General features: G+C 41.3%; 3 protein-coding genes and 1 long non-coding RNA gene across 7 annotated transcripts; 2 read left to right on the forward strand and 2 right to left on the reverse strand.

The window, feature by feature from the left end:
* The first annotated feature begins 699 nt into the window (after positions 1-699).
* On the forward strand, positions 700-8,760 carry LOC119915659 (cytochrome b-c1 complex subunit 2, mitochondrial). 2 transcript variants are annotated; one of them, XM_038735306.1, is made up of 14 exons: positions 700-832; positions 1,648-1,734; positions 2,195-2,344; positions 2,505-2,569; positions 2,662-2,718; positions 3,198-3,322; positions 4,969-5,066; positions 5,151-5,208; positions 5,363-5,458; positions 5,599-5,798; positions 5,969-6,049; positions 6,159-6,235; positions 8,066-8,219; positions 8,404-8,760. In XM_038735306.1, the coding sequence occupies exons 1-14, from the start codon at positions 800-802 to the stop codon at positions 8,485-8,487; spliced, it is 1,365 nt and encodes a 454-aa protein (XP_038591234.1). In that variant the 5' UTR covers positions 700-799; the 3' UTR covers positions 8,488-8,760. The 2 variants fall into 2 exon arrangements, with proteins under 2 accessions (XP_038591234.1, XP_038591233.1); XM_038735305.1 differs by lacking the exon at positions 1,648-1,734 and adding an exon at positions 1,770-1,871 and having other exon boundaries at positions 734-832.
* On the reverse strand, positions 1,746-18,616 carry LOC119915663. The gene is made up of 3 exons (XR_005446978.1): positions 18,509-18,616; positions 9,906-10,022; positions 1,746-1,938 (listed from the first exon to the last, which is right to left on the reverse strand). It is a non-coding gene; the product is annotated as an uncharacterized LOC119915663 (long non-coding RNA).
* Positions 9,195-21,060, forward strand: LOC119915661 (uncharacterized protein C16orf52 homolog B-like). 3 transcript variants are annotated; one of them, XM_038735309.1, is made up of 4 exons: positions 9,195-9,997; positions 15,319-15,531; positions 19,691-19,857; positions 20,077-21,060. In XM_038735309.1, exons 1-4 carry the CDS (start codon positions 9,892-9,894, stop codon positions 20,101-20,103), a joined length of 513 nt encoding a protein of 170 aa, XP_038591237.1. In that variant the 5' UTR covers positions 9,195-9,891; the 3' UTR covers positions 20,104-21,060. The 3 variants fall into 3 exon arrangements, with proteins under 3 accessions (XP_038591237.1, XP_038591236.1, XP_038591238.1); XM_038735308.1 differs by having other exon boundaries at positions 20,710-21,060; XM_038735310.1 differs by having other exon boundaries at positions 9,196-9,997; positions 19,691-21,060.
* Positions 21,061-21,095: 35 nt separating this feature from the next.
* On the reverse strand, positions 21,096-27,882 carry tmem235b (transmembrane protein 235b). Its single transcript, XM_038735307.1, has 4 exons — positions 27,397-27,882; positions 27,181-27,261; positions 26,901-27,038; positions 21,096-22,805 (listed from the first exon to the last, which is right to left on the reverse strand). The coding sequence occupies exons 1-4, from the start codon at positions 27,572-27,574 to the stop codon at positions 22,576-22,578; spliced, it is 627 nt and encodes a 208-aa protein (XP_038591235.1). The 5' UTR covers positions 27,575-27,882; the 3' UTR covers positions 21,096-22,575.
* Between the last annotated feature and the right edge of the window lie 96 nt (positions 27,883-27,978).

The raw sequence follows: 27,978 nt of genomic DNA on the forward strand, positions 1-27,978 counted from the left end.
ACTGTAAAGAACAACATAAACAAATGCAAAAAATAATAGTAATAGTTTAAAATTAAAACAAGAGAGGACAATGAAATAAATTAAAAGCAATACATTCATTTACAGTCATTACAGCTTTTTTTATTTGTGAAAGATTGTATTAAAGATACTGCTCAAATTGTTTATGGAAAACTGAAAAAAATAAGCTCTTTATGTATATAAAATTTTGGATGGGTGACAAGTGCTTGTTTTTGTATGATATTCAATTATCAGTAGCCTAATAAACCCGTAATATCTTCACAAAAGTATAATGTCAGAACAAATGTGGCACCTGTCTGGTTGTGCAGTGCAGAACGAACATAATGTATTTATTATTTATTATATTATAATTCCTGAATATTTTGTTGAGAATGTGGTGTTACAAGATCCAATTTAATTTATGTGTTATGAGGGTTTTACATCCACTCTATGGGTTTTTCTTAAGCAACAGCCAAACCTTCTCCCATGGCACATTACTGCGAAAACCTGTCCTGGTGGTGAGATGTGGGAAAGAAACAACTATCTCCTTTTGACATAGAGCAGATAGCCCTGCCGTTTTGTTTAGGAATTGTTAAAATAAATGATTCTGAATTGACTTTCTGACACATTTGTACGATCTTGTTCAGTCATTACTGTACAGTTTATCTCCGTGGCAACAGAGGGCGCGCGCTCATTGGCTCAGCGGTACTTTTCCGAGTGAGGAGCGCGCTGGGCATTCTGGGTAGGGCACTTTCACGTCAGCCATATTGCTTCATCGTCCTGCTTGAAGGAGAGACTGGAGATGAAGGGGATCCGGGGAATCAGTCAGCTATCGGTAAGGACTTATATATACCTAATATATCCTATTTATTTGTGTGCCGTACAGCTGCACACGCAGCAGGCGTGCGTTTTACTCTTTGCGTGGTGGGCAGAAGAGTCGTGTCCGGACCAGGCGTGATGAAGAGCAGACGAGGAAGCAGTCAGCTGGAGCCTGTTATAAACCAACAGATAACGTTACACAATACACAAAAATATCAAAATATATTTTCAACATGGAGAATTGGTAACGTTGCCTATGTGTACTGAAATAAGAACACAAGGTTTTTAATGTGCGTATTAAAATAGCCTACAAATAAACCTAAAGTTATTTGTGACTGATTTCACATTGGCTGTCAAAAGTCTGAAATAATTTACCTTGAAAGACCAGCAGGTCTATTTAGTAGGTAGTTCATGAGCTTTAGAACATATTATATGACTTTCATCAGCAGATGGAGTTGATGATGAAGATCATGGGAAAGCTCCTGAAGTGACACTATATGTGGTGAATTACTTTGTCATGTGTCAGAAATCCGTTCAGGGGCAGTTGGTCAGTTTTATGCATGGTCTACTGTAAGAGTTGTACCAAAACATACAGTACTTTACCAGCACAGAAGAAGCAGTGCAGGGTGTCCAGCTACACTTATGTACCATGTGAGGATGCAAACTGTTTTGTGAAAATATGTTGTGTATGAGAAGCACATGTGGACAGAATTCATGTTAAGAAAACTAACGCCATTCATTGCATAATCTTTCATGCCCTCGCATCAGCTGAGCAAGCCAGCAACACATTAGTTGTAATGTCTCGCCCTCCCATGTTCTCTGTTTTTCCAGACAAGGCTTTACGCGGCCCAGGCTGCCCGTAAGGTGGAGTTCACTGGTGCCGCCGAACACGTTAAGTTACAGCCACAGGATGTGCAGGTCAGTGGTTGCTGACATGTCTTTCTTCTTCACAGAGACGATTCTATGCGGCTGCCAGAACAGGCCAGTCCCTTGCCCAGCCCCTGGCTGGCCTCAAGCTCTCTCCAGGGGCTGCCCACTCCTACCAGGACGTCCATGTATGTTGGGCAGTGATGAGGATGGCTGAGCCGGGGTTGGCTGAGTCCAGACAGTGTGGTTTTGGGTCTGAGAATGAAGGGATTAGTTGGGTTGTTTATAGAAAAAGACATCTGTTACTTATGTATTATGTTTTAGCTGTTTTTCTCTTCTCATTATGTTGAGTATAAAATGTCAAATCATCTAAATAAATGTCCAAATGATCTTAGATTACCCTTTTTAAAAGTGTAAACTGAGGCTTATTGGCTGACATGTTTTAATTAAATGTCCGTCTATACTTGATAATAAAACTAAAGGACGTCTCCATATGTGTCCTTCTGTCCAGGTGACCAAACTGCCCAGTGGACTGGTGATCGCCTCCCTGGAGAACTATTCCCCAGCCTCCAAGATCGGAGTGTTCATCAGGGCCGGCTGTCGTTATGAGACCCCAGAGAACCAGGGGGTCACCCACCTCCTCCGCTTGGCCTCCAGCCTGGTAAGATATACTCTGTGTATTTTGAGTTTGAAACAGCTATTTATTTGGTTGTCCTTTATCCCCTGGTTTTAATATAGCATTAATCATACGGCTGTAAAGCAAAACTGTACTCAGTGTATATTTGCCTTCTTTTTTAACTTTTTTTCCCCTACTTTTCCAGACAACCAAAGGAGCTTCCGCTTTCAAGATATGCCGTGGTGTTGAGGCAGTGGGGGGGAGCCTGAGGTCAGTAACCTCCAAGAAACTTCATAACAAACCACTGAAGACAAGTGAAAATTTTCTTATCTGGATATCTATACATCTGTGTTTCTCTGCAGCGTGACTTCTTCCAGAGAGAACATGATCTACACCGTTGATTGCTTGAGAGACGACATGTAAGTCCCTGAATAATAATTTGCGTAATAAAACTACGCAAGTCAGAAATCGTTGGGTTTTTAGTATCAATATTCGCTCCTTTTAGACTAGAAAGGGATCTGTAAAACACTTGTAGCTTAATTCTTCATGAAGAACTGTGGCTGAGGTAAGCATAATGTGAAAGCACTCTCTTACACCGCATTTTCATAAAACAATCAGGCAAATAAATTTGTGTGCAGAATCACCATTCAGCATGTCCCCAATACACTTTACAAAAAGAATACATAGGACAAACCACAAGCAAATATAATAATACAATGTAAAATGAAACAATCAAAAAAAACATCAATGTTAAAATTATGCTAATAAGGCGATAGGCCTGACTAAGTTCTAGGGCAGGCTAATAGGTATAAAGGGCAAAAACATACATACAGCACGAAAAGTTTCAGCACCTCATACCACTAACGCGTTTTTGTCCCTCTCTGTTGTTTGTCTACAGTGACACAGTCATGGAGTATTTGATCAACGTGACTACAGCCCAAGAGTTCCGGCCATGGGAGGTGTCAGACCTCACGCCCAGAGTGAAGATGGACAAGGCCCAGGCTGCACAGAGCACTCAAATAGGTGTGCCTTTATTTCACTTGCAATGCACCCACAGACTGTTTATTTGGTCTGCAATAATCTGACTGTTGACCTCATCCCAAATATGTCTTTAGATCTGGATGTCCACAGTGGTTTATTGTAGAACTACTTACTTTTTATTCCCACCAGTGTGCTTCAGAGCATAGCCTGATTACTGATGGAAAATGCCACTTTGATTACACCATAAGTATGATGCAGATTCAGAAAGTATATGGTATTATCAAGCAGTGTCACACATTGTGAAAAAGCTGTCATTGTTTGAGTTGTAAACTGTCAAATGCCCTGCACTAGGGCTGCACGATTTGGAGAAAAAGTCAAATTGCGATTATTGTGGGTAATATTGCGATTACGATGTGATGGAAAAAATAGTACTATGAGTCTACTTGCTTGATTATCAAGGGAAATGCACAAAATACTGACATTTTGAAATGTATTTCTCAACTCCAACAAAGTTAAATGGGGACTTGCAGTTTTTCAGCCAGGGAAGCTATACGGTACACCAGGAGCACCAACACAAACCACGCAAACAAGATTACTGAACAATATGGAGGAGGAACTTGTGTAAATAATTGTATTAGTATAATATTACAACACTAAATAAAAAGTATAATGTTCTGTTAATAGTATACTGTTAGTATAATGTTAATATATTAGTTACTATATATAATAATTTCATATAATAGTATACTATTATACTACTAGTTGAATATTAAATCTAGGGCTGCAGCTAACAATGATTTTAATAATCGAGGTTTTGTTACAGATTATTATTTCACTGATTCATCGATTAAGAAATACTTTTGCTTGGCGACAGTAATAAATGTCGGAGCGAAACAGTGTGTGCTACATAGTCATATGGATTAAACGAAGCCTCCATGCAAACAATTTTCGTTGATGCTTCTTAGTAATGGAATTAATCGATAAATCATTTCAGCCCTAAATAAATCTGGTTACAGCTGTTTATTTCTGTGGATTGTGTTTATTCATTAAATCCCTTTGGAAGAGAATATGCTCTAGATTAGTCTCTAATTTGTTAATGCTTCCTACTAACTTGTCAATAATCATATTGTTCAACATTTAAAGATTTGCTTTAGCACGTCAAACTTTTTTTAATGTCCCACCCTATCCAGGCTGTGACACTGACGAGCACATTGGCTTTGAGAAAAGTTGAACATGTTAAACAACAAATGTCATTAATACACTAACATTAAATGGCTAGCTATGTAAACCCAAACCTTTCTTACCTTCTTCCTACTTTCTTCTGTCTTTCCGCTTCAGTCTGACTATGTTTTGAATTATTAGCGGAGGGGCGGGGTGGGGGGTGGTTATGATAGGTTGTTGTATTTAACGTTACTCACACACAGCTCATAAATCATTTCTCTGGTTTGTACGTATCCGTTTTTAGGGGCTCCTGCGAGAGCCCGGTGTGGAGTGTATAGTGAGCACACTGCAGAGGAGAGCGTCACACACATACTCAAGTGACAAAAGGAGATTAAACGGGTGCACCAAATCCAATCACTGCACCATACAGGCACATATAGTGATTTATCAATTAGGAAGACGTCACGTTTTAGCTTTAACATCAGAATATTGCAGTTTGTGGTCATGGCTCTTTCTGTCTTTTCCAGGTGTGGTTGAAGGTCTGCATGGAGCTGCCTACAAGAATGCTCTCTGTAACTCCCTGTACTGTCCTGACCACATGGTTGGCAACATCCAGTCTGAACATGTAAGTATTTTTCCACTGTTTAGTCCTTCAGACTTATGGATACCCATTTAAAACCTCTTTCTAACGCTTGTATTTTTAATCCAGCTGCACCAGTTTGTCCAGAACAATTTCACAAGCTCAAGAATGGCTCTTGTTGGACTTGGTAAGGGTCATTATACCTTTTAACATAATAACACTATAATGATATCAGTACTGTCGTAACTTGATGTGTGTTTATATGATACTATGAATGGGAATGGATGTCAAAGTAACAAACCAAGCAATCATCAAGTTTATGATGTTTCTCTTTTCTTCAGGTGTCGACCACGCAGTGCTGAAACAAGTTGGGGAGCATTTCCTCAACATTCGCAGCGGGACGGGCACCACAGGGGCTAAGGCTCAGTACCGTGGAGGTGAGCTGTACCAACGTTGTAAAACATCTGCGTGTTGGTCATACGCCACTTGAAGTTTAACTGTAGTTTAATACTTCCAACCCAAGAAAATGTACCACCCTGAATGCCTCCCTGTCTCGCCCGCTCCTGCCTCTCTCTAGGTGAGATTCGTCTGCCCAGCACCAGCACTTTGGTCCACTCAGCGGTGGTGAGCCAGTCAGCAGCAGCGGGCACCAGCGAGGCTCTGGCCTTCAGTGTCCTGCAGCATTTACTGGGAGCTGGTCCGCATGTCAAGAGGGGCTCATGTGCCTCCAGCAAACTGGTCCAGGGTGTTGCCAAGGCAACTGCTGACCCCTTTGATGTGAGTGGTTGTCAGTTTGTAATATAAACTTGTAAAACCGCTCATACATCCATTTTGACTGGCTCACCTTGTTTTGTGCATCTTTACCGTGAAAGCTCTATACCTTCTCCTTCATATGTGTTAATGATTGCACTGCCTGTAAAAACATTTTCTTTTTTCTTCCTTTACAGGTTAGTGCGTTCAATGCAAGCTACTCTGACTCTGGTCTGTTTGGGGTCTACACCATTTCTCAGGCTGCAGCTGCAGGTGATGTAAGTATCCCATAGTCATGACAACAGCCATGTTTGTAGCTGCAGTCTATTTGTGTCAAAATTAAACTGGAAACAGTAAAATGTCTTGACATAATCTCTGTCTCTCCAGGTGATTAAGGCCGCTCTAGACCAGGTGAAGGCGGTTGCTAACGGTGGAGTCACAGCTGCTGACCTCACTCGGGCCAAGTAAGACACACAGACAGAGACACAGCTTTGATATGAATAGTTAGTAAACACTTACTAGTAATTCCATTGTCTTAATTTTATTCTTTCATTTCAAAATGTAAAATACACATATGTAAATACACTGCCTGTCATAAATATGGACAGCTGTGTGCGTGCATTTGTTACAGTTACAGTACTTATGATGTCGACAACTTTGGTAACATAGCCAAATATCAGGCAAGTGCAACAACACAAGACACAGCAAGCCAGCTAATAAGTTTTTACTTACTAGTAGGGCTGTGTATAGGACAATATCTATCGTTTGACGATAGAAAAACGTCTATCATTTAGAATTATGCTGTATCGTTTATATCGTTGTCGCAAATTCCACACTTTACCGTAATATTGAGTGAAGGAACGACGCTATGCACTGCGGTGAAGTTTGCTTTACTTTGGAATTTGAACCACTAATATTCAACTTGAGACTTACTTCGGCGTGGTCCGTTCTGGTTCTTCCACACGTGCCAGTAATAATAATAATGAATTACAATTATATAGCGCTATATCATAGATACTCAAAGTGCTTCATAGTGAAGTGGGGGGGACTCACCTCAACCACCACCAATGTGTAGCGACTTTTGCAGAAGAAGAAATTGCATTAAATATAATGGACGAGCCACACAACAATATCTAGCAGTTCCAGCCATGATGGGCGTGTCAGTCAGGTAACGTTAAATGATTTGCCCACGGACATTACATTTATTCATTTAGCTGACGCTTTTATCCAAAGCGACTTACAATTGCTATATATGTCAGAGGTTGCACACCTCTGGAGCAACTAGGGGTTAGGTGTCTTGCTCAGGGAGACACTGGTGTCTCACAGTGTATATAAAGGCATGCGTCTTATCCACTGCGTCACCACCCCCTACAGCTTACCTTATAGTTCAACAAGACATGCTGTTGTTGTGATGTTAGCTGTAGCAGCACTAGAGTGAAATTGCTGTGTCGAACTGCTGTGTTGCTCTGGGACCATCTCGTCCTCTCATGTTAGCTTTGCAGCAGTAAGTGCCGTCAGTTTGCTAATCCATAACCTAGCTAACATTAGTTACATTACTTGCTGTGTCGTTGTTCACTCTATCATTTGTCATGGTGTTGGATTTCTCCCTTCTTAGTTCTCACTTACCCCACCTTTATAATGCAGAGAAATATCCCGAGTTCCAGTTGGAAATGCCATATTTCATTGAATTTACAAAAAATCTTCTATATTGGGATGTATATTGTTACTGGGATATGAAATGACATATCAGAAAAATAATTTTTTGCCATATTGCACAGCCCTACTAGTCTAACAGAAAGAAGGCCAGCACGGCATTTGTCTTGCAGCCTTTCAGCTTGCTCGTTCACTCTCTCTTTTTCTCTTCCCTGCTTCCTCTGCCATTGTCTTCTTTGGTCTCTTCATAACCTCTGCCAGGAAAGCCATACTGAGAATCCAGAGCCTGCCTGGGATTCCAATGCTACATAGTGCTAGAGCAGGCGCTCCACACCCAGAGTGGCAATGACGGGGACGCCATCCTCCCTAATTAGAAGTCATTGTACCATCAAAATGCTTTTGAGGCTGTTATTTTAAGAAAAAAATACTACATCCCTGGTAAAACTATTGTCCTCAACATAATCTTGCTTTAAAGTGAACTGGTTAACTGATTAAAGGGTCAAAACTGAACTAATTAAAACATTTCACTTCCTTTCCCCCACCATACTTAACATTCAGAAGAAAATATATCAAGGTAACTGTTTTCCTCCTCGTTTGCACTATTGTAGCTTATGATGTCCTTGTCTTTGTTTTCTCTGCAGGGCCCAGCTGAAGGGGCAGTTCCTGATGTCTCTGGAGACTTCAGAGGGTTTGCTGGAGGCCATGGGCACTCAGGCTCTGACTAGCGGATCCTACTGCTCCTCTGAGGAGATCTCTAAAAACATTGACAACGTCTCCTTGACTGACATCGCCAACGTAAGACATTTGGTTCTTGTCAGTGCTTGGTTATTTTCAGGATGTTTAAGAATGAACATAGTTGTACTGTATATTACTGAATATACTTCACTTAGAAAATAATTTCAAGATTTGCTGAATTCTGTAAAAATTTGTTTTTTTAGTTAATAATGGTGTTCTTAACTTTCTTGCTATTTATCTCCAGGCTGCCAAGAAATTTGTGTCCGGCAAGAAGACTATGGCATCCAGTGGCAACCTTGTAAAAACACCCTTCTTGGATGAGATCTAAAGCCATGCTCGACACCTCGTACTGTACCTAACTCTGACGGCAAAGCAGAATTTGTTTCCTTTACATTTTGACAAAGGACAGAGGTCACCATCACCTTTTGAAATGTTATTCTGAGAGATATGATGTCAACACCACTGGTTATTTATAGGTGTTGTAACACTATTTTCAGGTGATGCTGCTCTGGTGCATCAACAGTGTCATGCACAACTCATCTGTCCATGTTAACTGTATAGCTCATGTAAAATAATGAATAAATTCTATCTACCTTATAGAGTTTTAGTTGTTGTTGTGGTGTTCTATGTCTTGGATGCTATAAAATAAAATGTATGACCTCTAGCTTTACAGTTCATTCTTGATTCATGTAAACAAAGCAGTCCCTACTCAAGGTCTACTTGCTTATTCTGGAGCTTTTGACCGAGTCAGGCTAAATTAATGATTTGTCAAGTCAATGGAGGAGAAGTCCAAGAAGGGAAAACTCAATCTGCCCACAAAGACTGTAGTATAGCTCCAGAGCAAGCAAGGGATGGGCCCTCCAGTTTAATAAGTGCAACTTTTGAGTATTAACTCTTAGAAAGGAAAGGTACCAGTCTTCATTGCACAATGTGCTCAGAGGTGTTTCAGCAACTCCTTTAAATGACTCCCCTATGCATAATTTATGGTGATGAAAACTACCATGAGCGTCGGTTATTTTCTCGCGAGAGTTATCCACTACAGACATGGAGACGCAAGCTGACTGAATTGTATGTTTCCATCGCTGAGAGAGGACAGCATCGCTGCGAAACACTCGCTGCGCTGTACAGAGGTTTTTTCTTGAAGGGGTGAAAAGACGGTCCGCAGCATATGAGTGTGGAGATGTGAAGCTCTCGGAGAGCGGTTTGCTGCGAACATGGGCGGCGTTTCCGTCTGTGTGTGTACAGAGGAAAGAAAACGCGTTCATCTGGAGGGAGAGAGGTCTGGGGCTCCGTGCAGACTCAGGAAACAAGTCGACTGCATGCACGAATCCCCCTTCACTTATAATTAACCATCGATTAAAGCAAACACTTTATGTAAATTATCCGCTCGCCTTTCCGTAAATGTCGCTGGGATGCATCCGGAGCTAAGCGATCCATGAGCCCGGGCAGCGATCCTCTCCTCCTGGGCTGGAGAAGGGACAGCAGGTCGGACCAGGCTCGGGTATTGCAGGACTTATGAAAAGGTTATCTTTTGAGGGAACCGCCTGGGATCAAACACGATGTGGAGACAAATCGTGGATCAAAACGACCCCTTCACTATCACCTCAAGTTCCCTGACGCTGGCTGGGATGATGGGACACGAGATACGGGTTACCGACTTCTAAATGCCCCGCCTCCTTTTAGGGCAGATAGAGGCACCAAAACACTCTGACCTCCACCTGTGTCCACCGACATGGATAAACTCACCGTGATATCAGGATGTCTCTTCCTCGCTGCAGACGTCTTCGCTATCGCCAGCATCGCCAACCCGGACTGGATCAGCACCGGGGACTCAGCTGGTAGGTTTGTTGTTGGCACTCTGTTCTGAAAAAGTGGAGTTTTACTTGTTTATGTAGGTTATCCCTGGGGAAATGAAACTTCTAATCTAAAAGGTAGGCTACTCTGCTACCACCAACAGTGATTTAAGGAGACTTTGCAGACAACAGAAAATCACAAAGATATAAAAAGATAAAGTTTTCTGCACCCCTTAATCATGTGGTGACCACACTTTATTTTGTTGGGACCCCATGGAGCGTCCCCCAGGCTAGGAATCAGAGGAATGGTGAGAAATTTTACAATGTAGGGGTAGTGAATGAGTGGGAACTAAACAAAAAAGGAAATAGTGATTACTGCAACAATGCAGTGTCTAAATTGGCTCCTGAGTTCAGCAAAGGTCAAGAAAGATCATCTTCACCTGTCCTTCAACATAACATAGTAGTGTGGCACTCACAACATGTGAGTTTGTCCTCAGAAGCCACCCACATTGTAAATATATTCAGTCATTATTTCTGTGCAGTTTAAAGGCCCAACACTAATTTTCTCAGTCACCTTCTTACTGTAACTGCCATTAAATCCTACATGGAAAAAAAAATTCTGCCAAAGTTGGAACAGTTTTGGTTATTTTACATTTTTGTATTTGTGTTTGAATCTGTGCTTTTCTCTACTGGTTTGAACTGAGGACGGGATGAGCTGTAAAAAGTTGATGTCACATGTACACCAATCAGGATTTTGCAGTATTTTAATCAAAATGGGATGTAAAGCATTCCGTCAAATGTAGTCAAACCCCACCAACACGGTGCTGATAAAGCAGATCAGAGCGTTTTAAGTGTTTACAAGAGTACACTGCATGCTTGGCATTGCACTCTCATAACATTGTCGGATTCGTGATAGACAGTTAAAAGAAGGATAACATTACCCACCATGCAACTACATTACCCACCATGCAACTCGACCCCCAATGGTTCTGTTGCAGATTCGGGTGTGTTATGTTAGTAACTGCTAATGTAGCCTCAAGCCGCTAGCCCCAAGCAGAGATGAGGAGCGGGCTAAAGAGTTCTGGTAGCCTCACTTCTTTCTAACTCCACCCCCCAATATTTTTCATTTTCAAACTTTAGAAAACTTTGTCTTCAGCTCCAAGGGACATTGACTCAAGTGACATCACCTGAGGACATTTATCTCACTTTACACTGCTCTCTCCGGAGTCATAAAAGGCTTTGTACAACTTTTTTCACAGATGTAGAAGTATTATCTATACCTAAGAGCTGTAAATAGAATGTCATGTATAAAATTGGGAGAGTTCCCCATTAACCTTTAACTAAGGATGATTTCTGAACTTTATCTTTAATTGTTTCGTATTTAGCCATGGGTATTTAATGTTCTAGAGAATACTTGATGTCTTCAGGGTCTTTAAATAGTTTTATTATGCTCCACTACGGACAGAGGATTGTGTCTGAAAGGATGTATTTGTGGGCAGATTTTATTGATACAAGATTTAAAGTGTGTGAATGCAGGTGTTAGGCTAAATCCCACTATCTTCTACTTACATCCACCCTTCCTAGTTTTGGCAATAGAGTAAAATTCAGATACAAAGTCCAAAACCTTAAAATGGACTAAAACTGATGCAATAGACAAACAAACCACTACAGTATATACACAGCTGCCAGCGGGGCTCGTCAGCCTCCAACCTAATGCTACAGTAGAGTAGAGATAAGCACATAACAGCCGTGCTGAGTGGTTATTATGGGATTTAATTTGTTATAAAAAATACTGACTGCAGCTGCAAGTTGAGTAGGACTACATAACAAGCAGTTTTTCTTGCATAATTAAATGAGTAACCACGGACAAATCTTTTTTATCTCAATCATCATAATACAAAGTGGACCGAAGTTCAGAATACCTCACACTCTGGAGGGTTTTACCTTCCCATTTCTCATAGTACATGATGGTGTGAAATGACTGTACTTACTGTACTAAAAGCCCTTTGTTCCGGTTTAATTAGCCGAATAGTAATAACCTGAAGGCAGGATGTGTTGTTTGGGAATGAAGATGTGTGACTTTTAATTAAGCCTCCTGGGAGAGTAATGCTTTCCACCTGGAGAATTAAAGCCCGTCTGGCTTAGTCGTGACGTATTTTATTTTGGCGGTGTCAGAGTTTTGTGTAAATGTAGAAGTCAAAAACATAAAGATAATGATTGTGTGTGCAAATATGTGTTTCATAATTTTCTCTCAAACAGTGCCTCTGCACATAGCCCAGCTCTGATTAATCTATTTAGTTACCTGGTCAGATTGTTTAAACACCCAGAGGAAGGGGGGGGGGGGGGGCATTAATAAGGTCATTGTGAATATGTAGGTAAATCTGATAACTTTTTATTGGTTATCACGATCATTTAGAATCACTTTGGTTTATTATAGCTACTATTCAAAAACTGCTCTGTCATTCATATTGCTTTGCCATTTACCACAAGGTCGATGTTAGTAGTGTGTGTGTGTGTGTGTGTGTGTGTGTGTGTGTGGGAAACCGCGCACCAATAGCACTCTGTGTGTTTGTGTGCTTAAGTGTTGTGTTGAGAGATTTGAAGCAGCAGGAGAGTGTCTGAATTTTCAAAGTGGTCACTAAGTATAGGTTAAGGTTGGCCACTTGTAAAACACATACACGCGCACAAACACAATGCTTGCTGGTATTCACACCACGGCTATGGCAAACATCAGATGTCTCAGCTGGCAGCCTCACTCAGAGGTAAAAAAATAAATAAAATTATACTCCATGTCATGCCACTCACCACTGTATCCAAATCTGTATTTAATGAGCAGAGTCAGTATGCATTGCAGATAACTAATACTGCATCTCAATATTACATTTTTGGTCATTTCTGGTTACCTTTTAAAATACTGGATAATGCACAGCAGTTGAGTGACGCTTCCCACAATCAAAATATTATGTTTAAAAAGCAAGGCAAAGTTTTAAGTGTCATTTCTGAAATAATCAGAACATTTTTTCTTTTGGTGGCTAAGAAGAAGCTGTTTAAACTGGGCTAGTCCTTTTTTCTCCTCATTTCCCTTTATCCCATTTTAACAAATGCAAAGTGAAACATCAAATACATCACATTGTAAGAAGTGAAGCATGCGCTATTTCCTACCGCTTCTGTCTTTTATTAGTTTGGTAAGGCCACAGTATGAGTGTAAAGACCTTTTAAGTACTTGTAAGTATTAAGCTGTTTATACACTCTGATAATACTAATCCAACTCTTATTTGTACTAGCGTCCATGTTGATACCACATTCCAGCTTAAGAGCACATGAACACTCACTGAAGATGGAAGAACGACTTCACAACTCGGGAAATCACCGGGAGCTGCTGGTTGCAATTCACATCCCTCACCACTACATGCCACTAAAACTTACACACTGAACTTTAAAAATATTGCTTTCTTATTCAATTTTTTTATTATAAACAAAAATCCACATTCGATAATGGCATAAAGCAAAAACACACTTTCTTTTTTTGGTATGCAGATTCCAGTAAGCCAGGAAACTAATGCACAGTTTACACTGTCCCCCACCCCCGAGGTATGAAAGGATGTGTTGAGAGGGAACAGGATGTCGTGCGTATAGTGGGAATAGGTTAGCCTGTAGGAGGATGTGGTTCAACCTGGTCCTGGTATCATCACCTAGTACTGCAGCCATGACCAGGAACTGAAGCCAATTCAAGCCAACAATAAATAATTAAAGGATTGTCTCGAGAATCTGTCTAAATTCTGTCTTCTGTTTTGTTGTGTTAATTGTATTTTTCTAAGGTCCATAATTTTACTTGTACATATTTTGCACATAATTTAAAAATAGTAAAATAGTAAATTGATGGGTCCTTAATGGTTTTAAGTACCAGGTTTATTCAAAACAAGCTTATTTTATTTAATTTTCCTCCTAATTACAAGATGTTTCAGTGCTTCCCTGTGTTCTTCCACTCTTTGTAATATCGGTTACTTGTAATTTTGGCCATCATGACAATTATGTTAATTCTTCAGACGATGGGTTTAAATTGCCCTGAATAAGTCCATAAAATGTATAAAGCCCATCTTTCTTCTGTTTCTGCTTGGCAGGCACTAACTGCTTGCTGAAGATAATAAGTAAGAAAAAGCAAGAAGACAAAGGAATAAATGAAGGTGTGGGAGGATTTAATTTTGCATTCATACGCTCTGTGCGGTGTGGAGGCTTCTACGTACTCAGTAATAATGCCTCTGTCTCTCACGCTGATGCTTTGGTGGTTCATGCCACAACCCTGAACCAGTTTGACGTCACACATGTATCACTGAGGGTCACTGCTGCCTTGGCACACCGCCCACCAGAGTATTTCCATACCAACAGGTTTCTCGGGCCCCGGGGCTTGTGGGGAATCAAACTCCTTGGAGGTTGTCATGTCTTACAGCCAGAGTCAACATATGAACAAATGATGTCATATGTTGCTGTGCATTATACTGAGTTTATTATGTATAGAAAGCAAACTCATCAAACAAACCGCTGTACTGCCAGCTACCAGTATGCTATAAGCTGCCTTTCATATAATGGATTTAAAACGCAGTAGACTGTGGAGTATTATTATTAACAGCCACTTTGTACAGGCTAAAAACCATCTGGGATGATATGTTAGCTACTGTGGAGCCAGGCTAATGTTCTATCTATTACAATCCCTGAAAAATTCATCCAATCTGAACGGGGTTTAAAGCCTCTGAAAACTTGATTGAGTTTTATTTTGTAAATTAAAGGGATTGTAATTGATATTTTTATAATAAAATGTATGAGAATGTGAAAACTATGTGACAGTGAGAAATGGGGTGCTTGTAGTAATGACCCTACAGAAATAACCAAATCTGCAGCTCCCCTCGCCTTTAAAGAGCTTTATAGTGAGTTTCAGCTCATTGTTTAGCTTTATGGCCGCAACTTTCCTGCTTTGGTTCACTATTATGGTGTAGTTTTCGGGCCGCAACAGGCAGCTGGGTTTTAATAAAAAAAACTCTACCCTGTGTACATTACCCGCTCAGCACCAAACAGCAGACAGACACAGATAGTGACTCGCTGGTGAACATAGTGGAGCATTAGGGTTAGGTGCTAATGAGCCAGATATTTCCCAAAGGAGTTAACCAAAAAAATGGTTGATAACATTCTCCAGGCGACCAGAAACATGACTCCAATTAATGCTAATGTTGCTCCGTAATAACTGACTATGATTTTGTCGCTTTATCGATGTATCCAACAAGAAGCAAGTGTGAAATAAAAGCATATTTAATAAATGTAGAATTGCAGTTAAAAAGTATTAATACAAATGATCCCTCTCTGTCTCCGTCAAGGATCTCTGACTGTGGGTCTGATCCGGCAATGCCAGACCATCCACGGCCGAGACCGAACCTGCATGCCCCCGCAGCTGCCCCCAGAGTGGATCATCACGCTCTTCTTCATCATCCTGGGCATCATCTCCCTCACTGTCACCTGTGGTCTGCTGGTGATGTCAAGCTGGCGCCGCGAGGCCGCCCGATACGCCCGATGGATCGCCTTCACAGGGAGTAGGTGTTCACCGTCACCTCTCATCCTTTCCGCTCTCCTCTCTTATTCCAACCACAAATATGTCTCTGTGGTGTGATCACACATGCAGGTGACGCTTGTCATCATGTGGAGATTGAATCAGTAGTGTCAAAATTTCAATTGGAATGCATGTCCATGCAATGTCCAATCCACACTATCTATGGACGTATTTAATTGTATCTCTTTTAGCAAATGGCATTCCAGAGTCAAGGACAGTCTCTTAACCATCAAATGCTTTAGAAGACTGTTTGTATCATCTTTATATATTTTGCGTCTTTCCTTTGGTAGAAAGCATCAGCAACCTTGGTAAATATAGATAGATAGATAGATAGACTGATCACAGAGCGGTTGTACAGTTCAGAAAAGGGGGTGTGTGGTGAGCCGATTATCTTACTGCAGTGGTTTATTATGGTTTTATGTTTGGCAGTGAAGAGGTCATACCAGGATGAAATGTTGAAGGTGAGAGTGGATTCAATGCGTGAACAGTAAACCAGAGTTATATCCTTGCTGACATGAAAAGTCCTTAGTTTCCTCAGCAGGTAGAGGCGCTGTTGTGCTTTTTTGTACACGGAGTCAGCTGTTGTATGAATGACAGGCAGGTGTTGATCTCTGTTCCCAGGTATTTGAAGGACTCAACCTGCTCCACCAGCTGACCCATTGAGAGGTTGGAAGAGATGGGAAGATGTTTTGACTCCGCCACAGCACAGCTCCTTTTGTATTGTTCCTTTTGTATTGAGCTCCAGTGAATGTTCAGTAAATGTTTGGACCAGGTTGTTGACTGCCTGTCAGTATTGGGATAGGGCATCAGTGCCGGTCAGGTGTGCCACCAGGGTCATGTCATCTGCGTACTTAAAAAGAGTTATTCCTTCACTGCTGCCGGAAATGCCGTTAGTATAAGCAGAGAAGAGAATGGGTGATAAGCATAGACCGTATATTACTGGATGAAGCCACCCTGCTGATTTAAATGGAGAGCAGTGAAGCCAGTTTTGGACCAATAAAATACTACTACAGGGCTACTTCCTGTTGGCACCACCGTCTACTGCACATGATCGCGCAGCATAACCGTGGTTTAATGATGTAGAACAACGGCAGAAACACCATAATTCTAGTAGCTGCATAGCTTCGCCAACAAAAAGTTTCATGGCTCAATGTGTTTGTCTGACTCGGATCGTCACTGTTTAATCAGCCCACCTACAAGGTTCACCTGCCAAACACCAACACAGCGGCTCTGATAGTTTTTTTTGATTGCGGAGAGTTTATAATCTAAGCAATACGGTTACATCTCTCATGTGCGATGGGCTGTCACAGGGTTTGACGTCATTTTTGGGCCTACATGGATTCCTCCATGCAGGCTTTGGTCAGCTTCACTGTCCAATCTCTGGCTTACCCCCTTGGAGATGAGACATAGCCCGGTCTGTCCTGTAAAAAATTCTTTATCCATAAAATCAGTGGGGGGGGGACCTGGAGGTCAGTGAGGCAGTGCAGCAGGTTGTTTGTGTTTAGTGTATTAAAAGCAGAAGAAAAGTCCATGAATAAAATTTCTCGTGTGTGGGTGTGCCGAGTCCAGTTGCTTAGTGACAGTGTCTAAAAGTGTGAGACATGCATCCTTTACACTACGTTTTGCCTTATAGGCAAACTGAAGTGGATCCAGTTTGTCTGACAGTATGTTCGACAGGTGGTTGCACACAACTCTCTCCGTACATTTGCACAGCACAGATGTCCAGGCTACTGGTCGGTAGTCCTTCAGGTCCTTAGCAGGTGTCTATTTGGGTAGTGGGATTATGGTGGATTCCTTCCACTGGCTGGAACACAGGCAGAATCCAGGAGGTGCTGAAACAACCTTGTGAGAACTCCACCTAGATGAGTGGAGCATTCTTTGAGCACCCTGCCTCTGAGCCTGTCAGGGCCAGCGGCCTTGTGTGGGTGGACCCTGTGTAGGGTGGAGGTTACCAGATGTTCATCAATAGTGATAGCTTGGAGGGAGGAGCTGGGGGTTGGGGAGGTCCAGGTGATTTGAGTGCTGCCACTGTTGAACTACTCTGCAAAGGAGGTGGGATCTGAGTGGCCAACCACTGCAGGTTTGGGGGCTCAGCCCATCATGGTGTTTAAGCCACGCCTCCCTCACATTCCAGAGGTAGTCTCTGTTCCACCTTGTTCTTATAGTGTATCTTAGCCAGCTTGGCCTTCCTCCTGAACTCCTTCTCCAGCTCTCTCACCCTGAGCTTGTCTCCTTTCAGAAAAGGGGGTTTTCTTCTGGACCAGGCAGTTTTTCCTGTCCTTTGTAACCCATTTTTTAATTGTTTGGGTGAATAGTTATTTGCTTGTTGGGAGTGACAGTGTCCTCACAGAATAAAATTTTGTGATGGGTTCCCCTGTTTTTGTGATCTATATCTTGGCAGAAGTAAAATGACATTATGGTCAGAGCGACCGAGAGGTGGGCATGGTTTTGAGATGCATTTGTGATGTTGCCATAGCATGGTTCAGTATGGTCTGGTGGGACCTGTGACATATTACTCTAGGTTGGGTAAATGGTGAATGGTGATGTCACACCTGTTAAAATCCCCTAAGTGAAAACACTGACTTTTCTCCAGTCTGACTGCCAGCTCTGTTGTAACTGTCAGCTATGTGTTCTGCAGCTAGATTAAAGGCCCTGGTACATACACTAAAAAGACGGTGATCTGAGAAAACTCTCGGGGTAAGTAGTGAGGTCTGAAGGACACACTCATGTGCTCATAATGCTTACAGCTCTGTGTCTCTCACGTCTCTCACAGTGAAAAGTTTGTTGCCCACTTGCTGTTGACAGCCATGCAGAGCCCGCCCCCAATTGACTTCCGTGTTGTTGTTGCATCTTTGTCAAAGCGAATGATGTTAAAACCACCTAGTTGAAAGTCTGTACCCCCCGAGAGCCATGTTCCTGTAAAACAGAACAGGCTGGTTTGCCGATAATCCAGATCTTACCTGACGAGCGTGGAAAGTTCCTCAGTCTTATTCCGTGGCGATCTAACGTTTGACAGGGTCATCGCAGGTAGTAGCTGGCTGCCTCTCTTCCTTAGTCTGTTGCGTATCCCTCCTCTGGAACCTCCTTTCCCTCAAATATGCTTCCGTTTTTCCGAAATAATTCTTGAGGGATGTTAATGGTTTGGATGGATATGCGTGCTGCATCTGGCTGAAAGCGGTTTAGCTCCAACAGGTGATCCTGTGAGTAATTGGTCTGCATCCACTCTGCAGCTGTTACATGACAGGATTTATGAATATTGAAGTTGCGCTGTTGCTTTAATATCACACTAAAACCTTTTAGCTGTAAAGTACCACATCAAGGTCAGAAGTGAACTGCAGCTCAAGGCAAAACTGCCCATTATAGTTTATAAAATGCCTGTGAAAATAAGAGAGATACTGCTTGAGAATCTCGTCTGAAATAAATGGAGTGTACCTCGTCATCAGAATTCTGCGTTTAATTTCTGAGAAGCTTTTAGTCTGGTAATAATGAACATCTTGACAAAGTGACTGCCGAGGAGCTGTAATTGATGTGCTGGTTTCTATTTTTACAGCAAAGAGACAGCGTTTGTCCAGAGGACCAGAGCAGGAGCTGTGCTTCACTTGGCTCTAAATATAGAAAAATATGAAGCAGGTTCTCCTGAGTAGACCATCAGTACTAGGGGCAGTTTTTCCACACATTATAATAACTGAAAGCTGGGGAAAGGTGCAGGTACCCTTTCATTGACGCCACCATTTATTTCAACCGTTTATACATTAGCTAACTATTTCAACTCTTACTTTTCTATATGTTTTAGCTAATGTTTAACCATTTATCTATTACTTTTAGCTAACAATTTTATCTGTTTATCTATTACTTGTAGCTCTCTTTTAACCATTTTATCCATTACTTTTAGCTAACTGTTTAACTATTTATCCATTACTTTAACTATTTCAGCTATCCATTACATTTAGCTAACTACTTCAACTGTTTATCTGTTTCTTTTAGCTAACTTTTTCAACTGTTTATCCATTACTTATCTATTTTATTTATCCATTACATCTTTCCCCGTACTCCCTGGCATCTGCAGAAGTACCCCGGTTTGGGAATCAGTGGTCCAGGGGGGGTGTTAATGCTCTTCTTTATGTGCTTCTGCTCTGTCACAGTGGTTCTGTTCTGTATGGCTGCTCTCATATTCCCAATCGGCTTCTACATCAACGAGGTTGGAGGACAGCCGTATAAGCTCCCCAACAACACAGTGGTGGGCTCCTCCTATGTACTCTTTGTCCTGTCCATATTCTTCACCATAGTGGGACTGCTGTTTGCTGGGAAGGTATGCCTGCCCGGCTGACATACCCTCCTTCTCTCTTTGTACCTTTGGAGAAACGCCCCCATTGAAGGCAACTTTTGTTAGAATTGTCTCTTCTGTGGCAGTGTTGGAAATATCATTGAAGTAGAACAAAACTGAGAAGCACCTGTTTGTGTTTTTCCTCTTGGATGAACTGTCACTCGTAACTGCAGCCGAAATCATTGCGTCCATCTTTTTGTTCAGGGACTGAGCAATCGCAGAGAGCTCTGAAATGGCCCTCGCCATTATCTGGTCTGAAGGATGCCTGTACAGTGATGAGAAGACAGAAGAATATTAAAAACCACGATGCAAACAGATTAAAACATCAGGACTTATCTGCCATTTTAAGTTGAAAAAGAATGACAGATGCCCTTCTCATCCACGATGCACATATTGAGATTACACTGTCAGGCCTGATACTGGCCAAGCAAAGCACCAAATATCGGCCAGTCACTTCTAATATGATGGAGGTCCTTCCCTGACCGCAGCTATATGGAACAATCTGTAATATATACAATGAAGTTTCACTTTTTTGGGCACATTTTATTTATTTCTTAAGGTATTTTGTATTTAAATGTATCACAGAGTTTCCCTGCCATTAATTATTATGTGTGGTGGATCACTTTGCCTTAAAGAGCTGTTAACCTTAAAATAACTAACATTGTTGAGTTTCATGGGATCAGTTCTAGAATTCTGGATGCATGAAATGATTGAGCATATAAAATGTTAAAACTGGAATGTAAATGGTCTATCTGCAATATCTGTCCATAATCCAACTCTTCTGTATATCATTATGGGGATTAGTAATGTAAAGTTGTACCCATGGATGTGTTACAGGAAGATGAGCTGGTCTCTGTGATGCAGTTGCGCTAAACCTTGACCTAAACAGTATGGCTCGGCGGGTGAACACCAGACTCGTATCAACACGTCACACCTGTTCTGGTCTCTCGTCTACAGCTTTGTTATTTTTAGTGATGTAGTGAATGTAGACTTCACAATTTTGAATGTCCCCTGTTGTTTAAACACTGTATCAATAAATGACTGAATCTCTGTTTTATACATTTGAGACGTTGATGCCTACTTCTGTATAAATGAACAGACGACCAGACTGTGTCAGTTTCTAGAAGCACTGTGACGTTCATGAATGAGCATGGAGGATGTCATCTCATTAAAAATGGTCGGAACATGTATTGACTCATCAATTTGTCTTTATTTTAGAAGACCATAATATCTGTAATAATCTAAAACAGTGTACAGGCAAGATGCAGACAAACTATCAGTAGTTAAGAAATGTCATCACAAAAAAATGGCATTTTTTCCTTCTGACAACATATAGCTTCATTTCAGCTGAAGGACTAAATAGTTTTTCTCTTGGGCTCATGAAATGTTTCCACAACTCATTAAATAAAGTCAAACATCTCAAGGTTAGAGCTTAAAAAAAGAAGGCTTTGCTTAGAACAGAATCTTACACCCACATTTAATCCTTTGTCTGCGTGCATACACAAGATGTTTATGTTGCCATAGGAACATTTAAAAAAAAGCATTTGGTGATGTGTGTTTGTTTTTCTGAAAATATCCCGTAGGCTAGGTGACAGCAGCAGTCTCACTCTGCCCACTTGTGCTGTGACCTTCAAACCAAATCTCACAGTCCCAGTGCTGCTACTTTAAGCCCCAAAACATTTTTGTCTATCTACTTTGTCTTTTTTTTTGCAAATTTTGCAGTTTTCAGGGTTACTACCAAACTCGGAGTAGAGAGTGACTTTGGTTCTGGTGCCACAAAGGGATGAATAGCTTTTCTCTCTCTACAGTGGAGAACTGCCACATTTAATTTGGCAATAGTGTCATAAAGAAATACATCTGGCAACTGAAAAACACTTAAAAACAGCATTTATATGACAAAATAACCTTCTGATTTATCAAATAAAACTTAACAAGTAAAACTGGTGGTTATCTAAACAAAACACTATGATTCAGAAACTTTTGTGTGGTACTATAGGAACACTGGAACGGGTAATTATCACAGGTAATTAGAAGAATTAAATGGTAAGATCAATGGGCTTGAAATACAGACAAGACGTCACTGCAATAGTGACATTTTTAAAGTGCAGTCAAATGTAAGAAACATTTATTATACTTTTATATAGATAAAAAAAAAATAAACTAACACAACACACGATACTACACTTACTATACTACACTTTTTTCTCTTTTTTGTTTTTTTTTACAAAGAGCTACATCTTACATTAAATTAATTTGGATGATTTAAAATACAGCCAATGTTTATTGAATATTGAGAATAAAAGCAACTCTATAGATTTAAAGAAACATGAAATTATCTTGAACTGTAAGATTGTCAGTTTAGTTTGGCACGGGTTAAATTACTACAGTCTGACTGTCTGTATAGCCAGGTGCACCGACAGTGGATGTGAGGAGCCACTTCAGTTCTCACCACAAGAGGGCATAATTGGTCAAATGTAAGTTAGTAGTCCACCGCTACACTTCACTTACTGAAAATCACCAGATTGTCTCCAATCTGAAGCAGATTGAAGGACATTGAACAGTCCAGAACATCTTTAGTTCAACCTTTGTATTTGTATATGTTGTTACTTTTTTCTAAGGCAGAACCTCATGGCAGCAACACATACAGTTCAGTACAGTTCAATCCCCATCCCCAATGTGTTGGATCCAGTGTGGAGGCTCATGTCAGGCCACGGTGGGACTGCTGCTCTGCAGCTTGGCCATTCGAGCAGCTACAAGCAGCAGTATGCCGGCGAGGAGCTCCAGGCCATAGGAGAGCCAGGCCAGACCCAGAGACCAGCCGAAGGAGGTTTGAATATAGGCCAGACCCTCCGACCCCACCTGCCTCTCCGTCTCAGCCAGGGCCTGGTACGAGTAGATGATGTAGAGGCTCACACCACACAGGGTCAGCAGACCTGGACAGAGATGCACACATCTATTCATTAAAAAACATTTTATTTATATTTGTTTTTAGGCACTGGCACTCAAGACTTCTTAAAACAATGCACAAGCAATAATAAAGCGGAAATTACCAGCCAGCGCTCGGTGCTGAGGGCTCCTCAATAAAACCAACAATGACATCAAGCCATTAGCTACCGAAAATCTCATATTGTGAGAGACAGGAAATGTAATGACGCATGTGTGGTCTGCTTACACGACATCCAGTCATCAGAGACACACACAAACCCTCATAGTCCTCACAAGTTTCACAGCGTTGCTATTGGAAACCCTTTTAATTTTGACAGCTTGCTACTGGTTTTAATGGGATGCAAATGGAGCACAGAGGCTACCCAGGGCGGGACAAATAATCCTTTTATTACAATTACACCCTAAGGTGCTACTAGCTGGGAGAATGATGAGGAAGCTGCACATGATTCTTATGCAGTTCACTATGAAGAGGAGAGAAGCAGAAAAACAGACCGGAAACTGTCTCACATACTGTACATGCAAAAACAACTACTACCACTACTACTATGTTTGTGGATGGACAGAATTTTATCTGCAACAATTTTGATAACTGATAAATAATTTAAGCCATTTTTAAGCTAAAATACCAAAACAAATCACTGACACCTCCTTCCCAAATGTGACGATTTGCTGCTTTTTTTATGTTCTATCATAGGAAACTGAATATAGACGTCAGCCTGGGCTCTAGGAAAATATGATGGGCATTTTTAGCTAAGGATGGAGGGAGATGGCTTGGTGGATGGCCATATCGGTGTGTCAATCAGTCCACCGCTCTGGTCCAGACTGTGACAGCTATTGGATGGATTGCCATGTCATCTTTCACAGACATTCATGGTCCCCCAAAGGATGAATCCTTGTAACTCAAACCTTCACTCTTAGTCTTGTTCACCCTTATCTCAGATTTTATAGCCCAAACAATTAATTTCTTACCATTATTACTTGAAAAAAAATACACTACAACATTGTACTTCTTCTTTAAAGAAATAAGTGTGGATTTTTTTTTTCGGGGTGGTGGTGGCACATTGGTGTGGGAGACCTGGGTTCAATTCCCATTGTGTCCCTGAGCAAGACAATTAACCCCTAGTTGCTCCAGAGGCGTGCGACCTCTGACATGTATAGCAATTGTAAGTCGCTTTGGATAAAAGCGTCAGCTAAATGAATAAATGTAAATGTAAATGTTTTCAACATGGAAACACTCTATAAATGTTTTCATTTGAGAGGAAACCTGAAATTGTGCTGAAAATGAAGTACACAGGAAGCAATGGAAGGGCTCTGCAGGGAGCCCTGACAAATAGTCATTAGGCTGTTTAATGGTTGGTGAGGAAAGAAGCTGCAACATTAGAAGGAAGACGAACAAAGCAATTAACAGCGAATTCTAAGTATATTTTTATATATATATGCACACACATACATACACTGTGTAGTCTATATATAGGATGATATACACTTACTGGCCACTTTATTAGTTACATCTTGCTAGTACTGGGTTGAACCCCCTTTCGCCTTCAGGCAGGCTGTCGCATTTAAACGATGCTCAATTGATACAAAGGGGCCCAAAGTGTGCTAAGAAAATATCCCCTACACCATTAAACAACCACCACCACAAGCCTGAACTGTTGATACAAGGCAGGATGGATCCATGCTTTCATGTTGTTTACCAGTACGCCAAATTCCCTAACATCGGAATGTTGCAGCTGAAATCGAGACTCATCAGAACAGGCAACATTTTTCAATCTTCTATCGTCCAATTTCGCTGAGTCTGTGCAAACTGTAGCCTCAGATTCCTGTTCTTAGCTGACAGGAGTGGCACCCGGAGTGGTCTTCTGCTGCTGTAGCAAGTGGTTATTTGAGGTACTGTTGCCTTTCTGGCAGTTAATTAAGAGAAGAAAGAAAAAGCTGGCTTGACAGCCGGGGAGGGTGGGATATTTTCAAAGCCGGACAGTCAACAAGTTCACAAGATGACAACAATCTAATTCAAGCCTTTATTCCATTCCACACATTGCATGTGCTGCTGATTATAGGGAGACTATAAAGAGTCTTTTTAAGTAAGTGTTTATCCATCACACGGTCCTCTTTATGGTGGTCATAAGGCGTTACTAGGACAGCCCCCATGAGACGATCTCAGCCAGATGCTCAGGCACTATGTCTAGCACACACGTATAACTTGATTGCTGTAAATAGCCAGGTTAACATAATAGCTTTAATGTTATTAATAGTAATCTAACTCTCCCAATAACAGCGTTCCACGCAGGTTATTATGTTACCTGTGTGGCAGACATTTAAAACACACACCAAAAGAAACAAAACTCACATGGGTAATCTTAACCTTAGGGTTAGTCAACTTCAATATCATTGTTTATATCTTCAGCAAAGATGAGTGAAGTTTAGTGGAACAGTATTGTTAGAATATGATAGAAAAATATATGCCTTTGTTTTAAATTTTTGTTTGCAATAAGTAATGACTCAAAACAAATTACAATTAAAATAAAAAAATCCCTTGAAATTTTTGCTTTACGCACAAGCGATGTGACATTATGTGGCCGTCGTGAACCACCAAGTCGATGTCCCAGCCTGCGCACAGCAGGCTATAGTGTTTTCCTCAACTGACCCACACAAACAACATGAAATTAAAGAAATTAAAGAAAAAAGGTATAAAATGAAACACAGAACAATAGAGAGCCACAAATTTGGGATGCAGTTTCCAAAGCAATTTGATTTCACTGATGTGCCTCCCTACAGACGAATAAAATCTCTCATAACCCATCTAACAGTGTACAGGATGAAACGCTTCTGATGTAACAGACGCAAGAGCAGCTACACACACATACACACACCTGCCCGTTCAGGCATTTAACCAATATGGGCAAATCAAACAGCCAATCAGTCTTGGCTGGTAATAAACGTCAGTCCCTTTGACCACATGAGGTCAATAACTATATCCGAGGTCAATTTCCGTCACATAAAATCCCGTCTGTTCAAATTAACCACATGGCCTTGCTTTACTGCCACACTCCAGCCATATATATTCCACCAAACCCTCCACAGCTTTTTAGTGTTTTCCACTTTGTTCTGTAATATCAACAGTGCATTAAATGCTGTATTTGTGGAGATTTGAACTAAAACACCCATACCCACAAAGAAATGGTATCTGCACTGTGCTCTTTAAATGTTATTTCTGGTCATTCTGCTTCTGTGTTTTCCATTAGAACTATCATTTGTATACTGTTATCTATTTAGTAACTGCGTTGCTATTACCATATTCTTTAAATTAAATGTTTTGGAATTTTCAATGCCCAGGTACCACTGCCACAGTAAACATATGAGGGGGAAATGCTGTTTACAGTGAAAGCACTGCACAGAGATGTATTGCACACTTCTGAGGTATCCTGTTTCTCGCGCACACAGCCATTTGAGTGAAACGATCTTCAACAGCGTGTGTCGGGACAACAGACTGTTCTCTCCTGTATGCCACCACCTACCTAATGCCTCCTCCTTTGATTAACACTAGGGTAAATGACCCAAGCAGCATTGTGTTGTTAATGTGTATACCTCTCTCTTGCACTTACTGTGATGTTTACTGTCATTTTTATTAACACCATCTCTGCTGCAACCTACTGGCAGTAATGTGTAATTTCAATGTTTTTAACCATTATTGAATTTAAATGTGATAAAAGACGCACTGTCTTCTGGATAGAAAACACTGGCACACTAGAGACTGCATTAGCCATACTGCTTAGATGGTTGCCAGTAGTAGTTGGTACACTGGAAGCACTGATTCAGATAGAGCATGAATGCCATTGGACATTGTGGTTTTTGTTTTAATGGATCTGTTCTGAAAAGCTGGCAATATCTCTCAGTAGATGTACAAAAACACCTCTAAGGGTTCTCAGAAAATGTAATTACCTTATAAAGTTACTTATGTCACCTTCAAGGACACACCGAGGGAAAAACAGCTTAACTCCTGGACCTGATTTTCCCTCTTCCACTATACCTTAAGACTGATACAGTGAGAGCACACCTGAGTGAAGGAGCTGACAACTTACTACAGATGAAGAAGTAGGAGGCTGTGCTGGTGAGGAGGACAGGGCTCCGAGCCAGGGAACTGACTAATCCACAGATGCCACCAAACAGTAATAGGACCAGGCTGAAGGGAAGCACCAGCACTATTGCACTATGCATGCCTGCATATAAACATACACAAAAACAGATGGGTTATGGCTCATCTGTGCAGCTGTTGCTACCTTGACAGTGCAACTTCATTAGGAGAGTATATGGTTATTATAAACGCAGGGTTTCATTAGAGCTGGAAGAGGAGAGACTCACTCAGCATGTGCAGCTCAGTCTCAGAGTACCTGGAGTGGTCAGCTGTGAAAGAGTCGATAGAGTCTGCGTACATCTTCCCACCTGCAGGTTACAATTATAAACGTTGATAAACATATTAGCTATATACACATTTGCATTCTCACTCCATCACCAATTAGGTAATTAAAACAGCCTGGATCTCAATCATTGTGAGGTCGTTATGGAAAAGTAACCTACCTTCGTTGATGCTCCACAGTCCCGAGTGGGAGCTCATGTCCTCAAAGTCGCTCATGTTCATAGGATTCATCTCTATGATGTACCAATACTCGGTTCCAAGCGAAGTCGCCAAACAAGCGAAGCTCAGAATACCGCAGATGCCGGCTGAGACCACCAGGGCGCCGAAGGTTACCTTCATCCTGTCCAGGTGAGCGTTTCATCCACCCGTAACGATGATGAATTTAACTTAGTAACGCAGCTTTTCTAGCGCTGGTCCTGTCTTTCAAACGTTACTGCTCTCATTAAGGGACCCCAAAGATGCCCCCCCCCCCCCAGTATTATGGTGTTAAGGTGATCCAAAAGCTTTCCAGGCAGTATTTAAAATTTAGTGTGGAGGTGGAGATCAACTTGGCTGAGTGAAGCAAGTCACAGACCTCCACAAGAGCGAGAACAGCCTCACTGAACAGCAGCAGCTTCTCTATGGGAGGGACTTGAACTGGTTCAGGAGGCGCACACGTTTACGCAGGACATGGAGCTTACAAAAACAATGTCCAAATTTACCAGCATCTTCAATTAGATTCACGGAAAGATGACATAAAAGAA

Source organism: Micropterus salmoides, unplaced genomic scaffold (assembly GCF_014851395.1).
Source record: "Micropterus salmoides isolate LMB-PRFRI ecotype aquatic unplaced genomic scaffold, ASM1485139v1 Ms_hic_scaffold_21, whole genome shotgun sequence".
Classification (NCBI taxonomy): domain Eukaryota; kingdom Metazoa; phylum Chordata; class Actinopteri; order Centrarchiformes; family Centrarchidae; genus Micropterus; species Micropterus salmoides.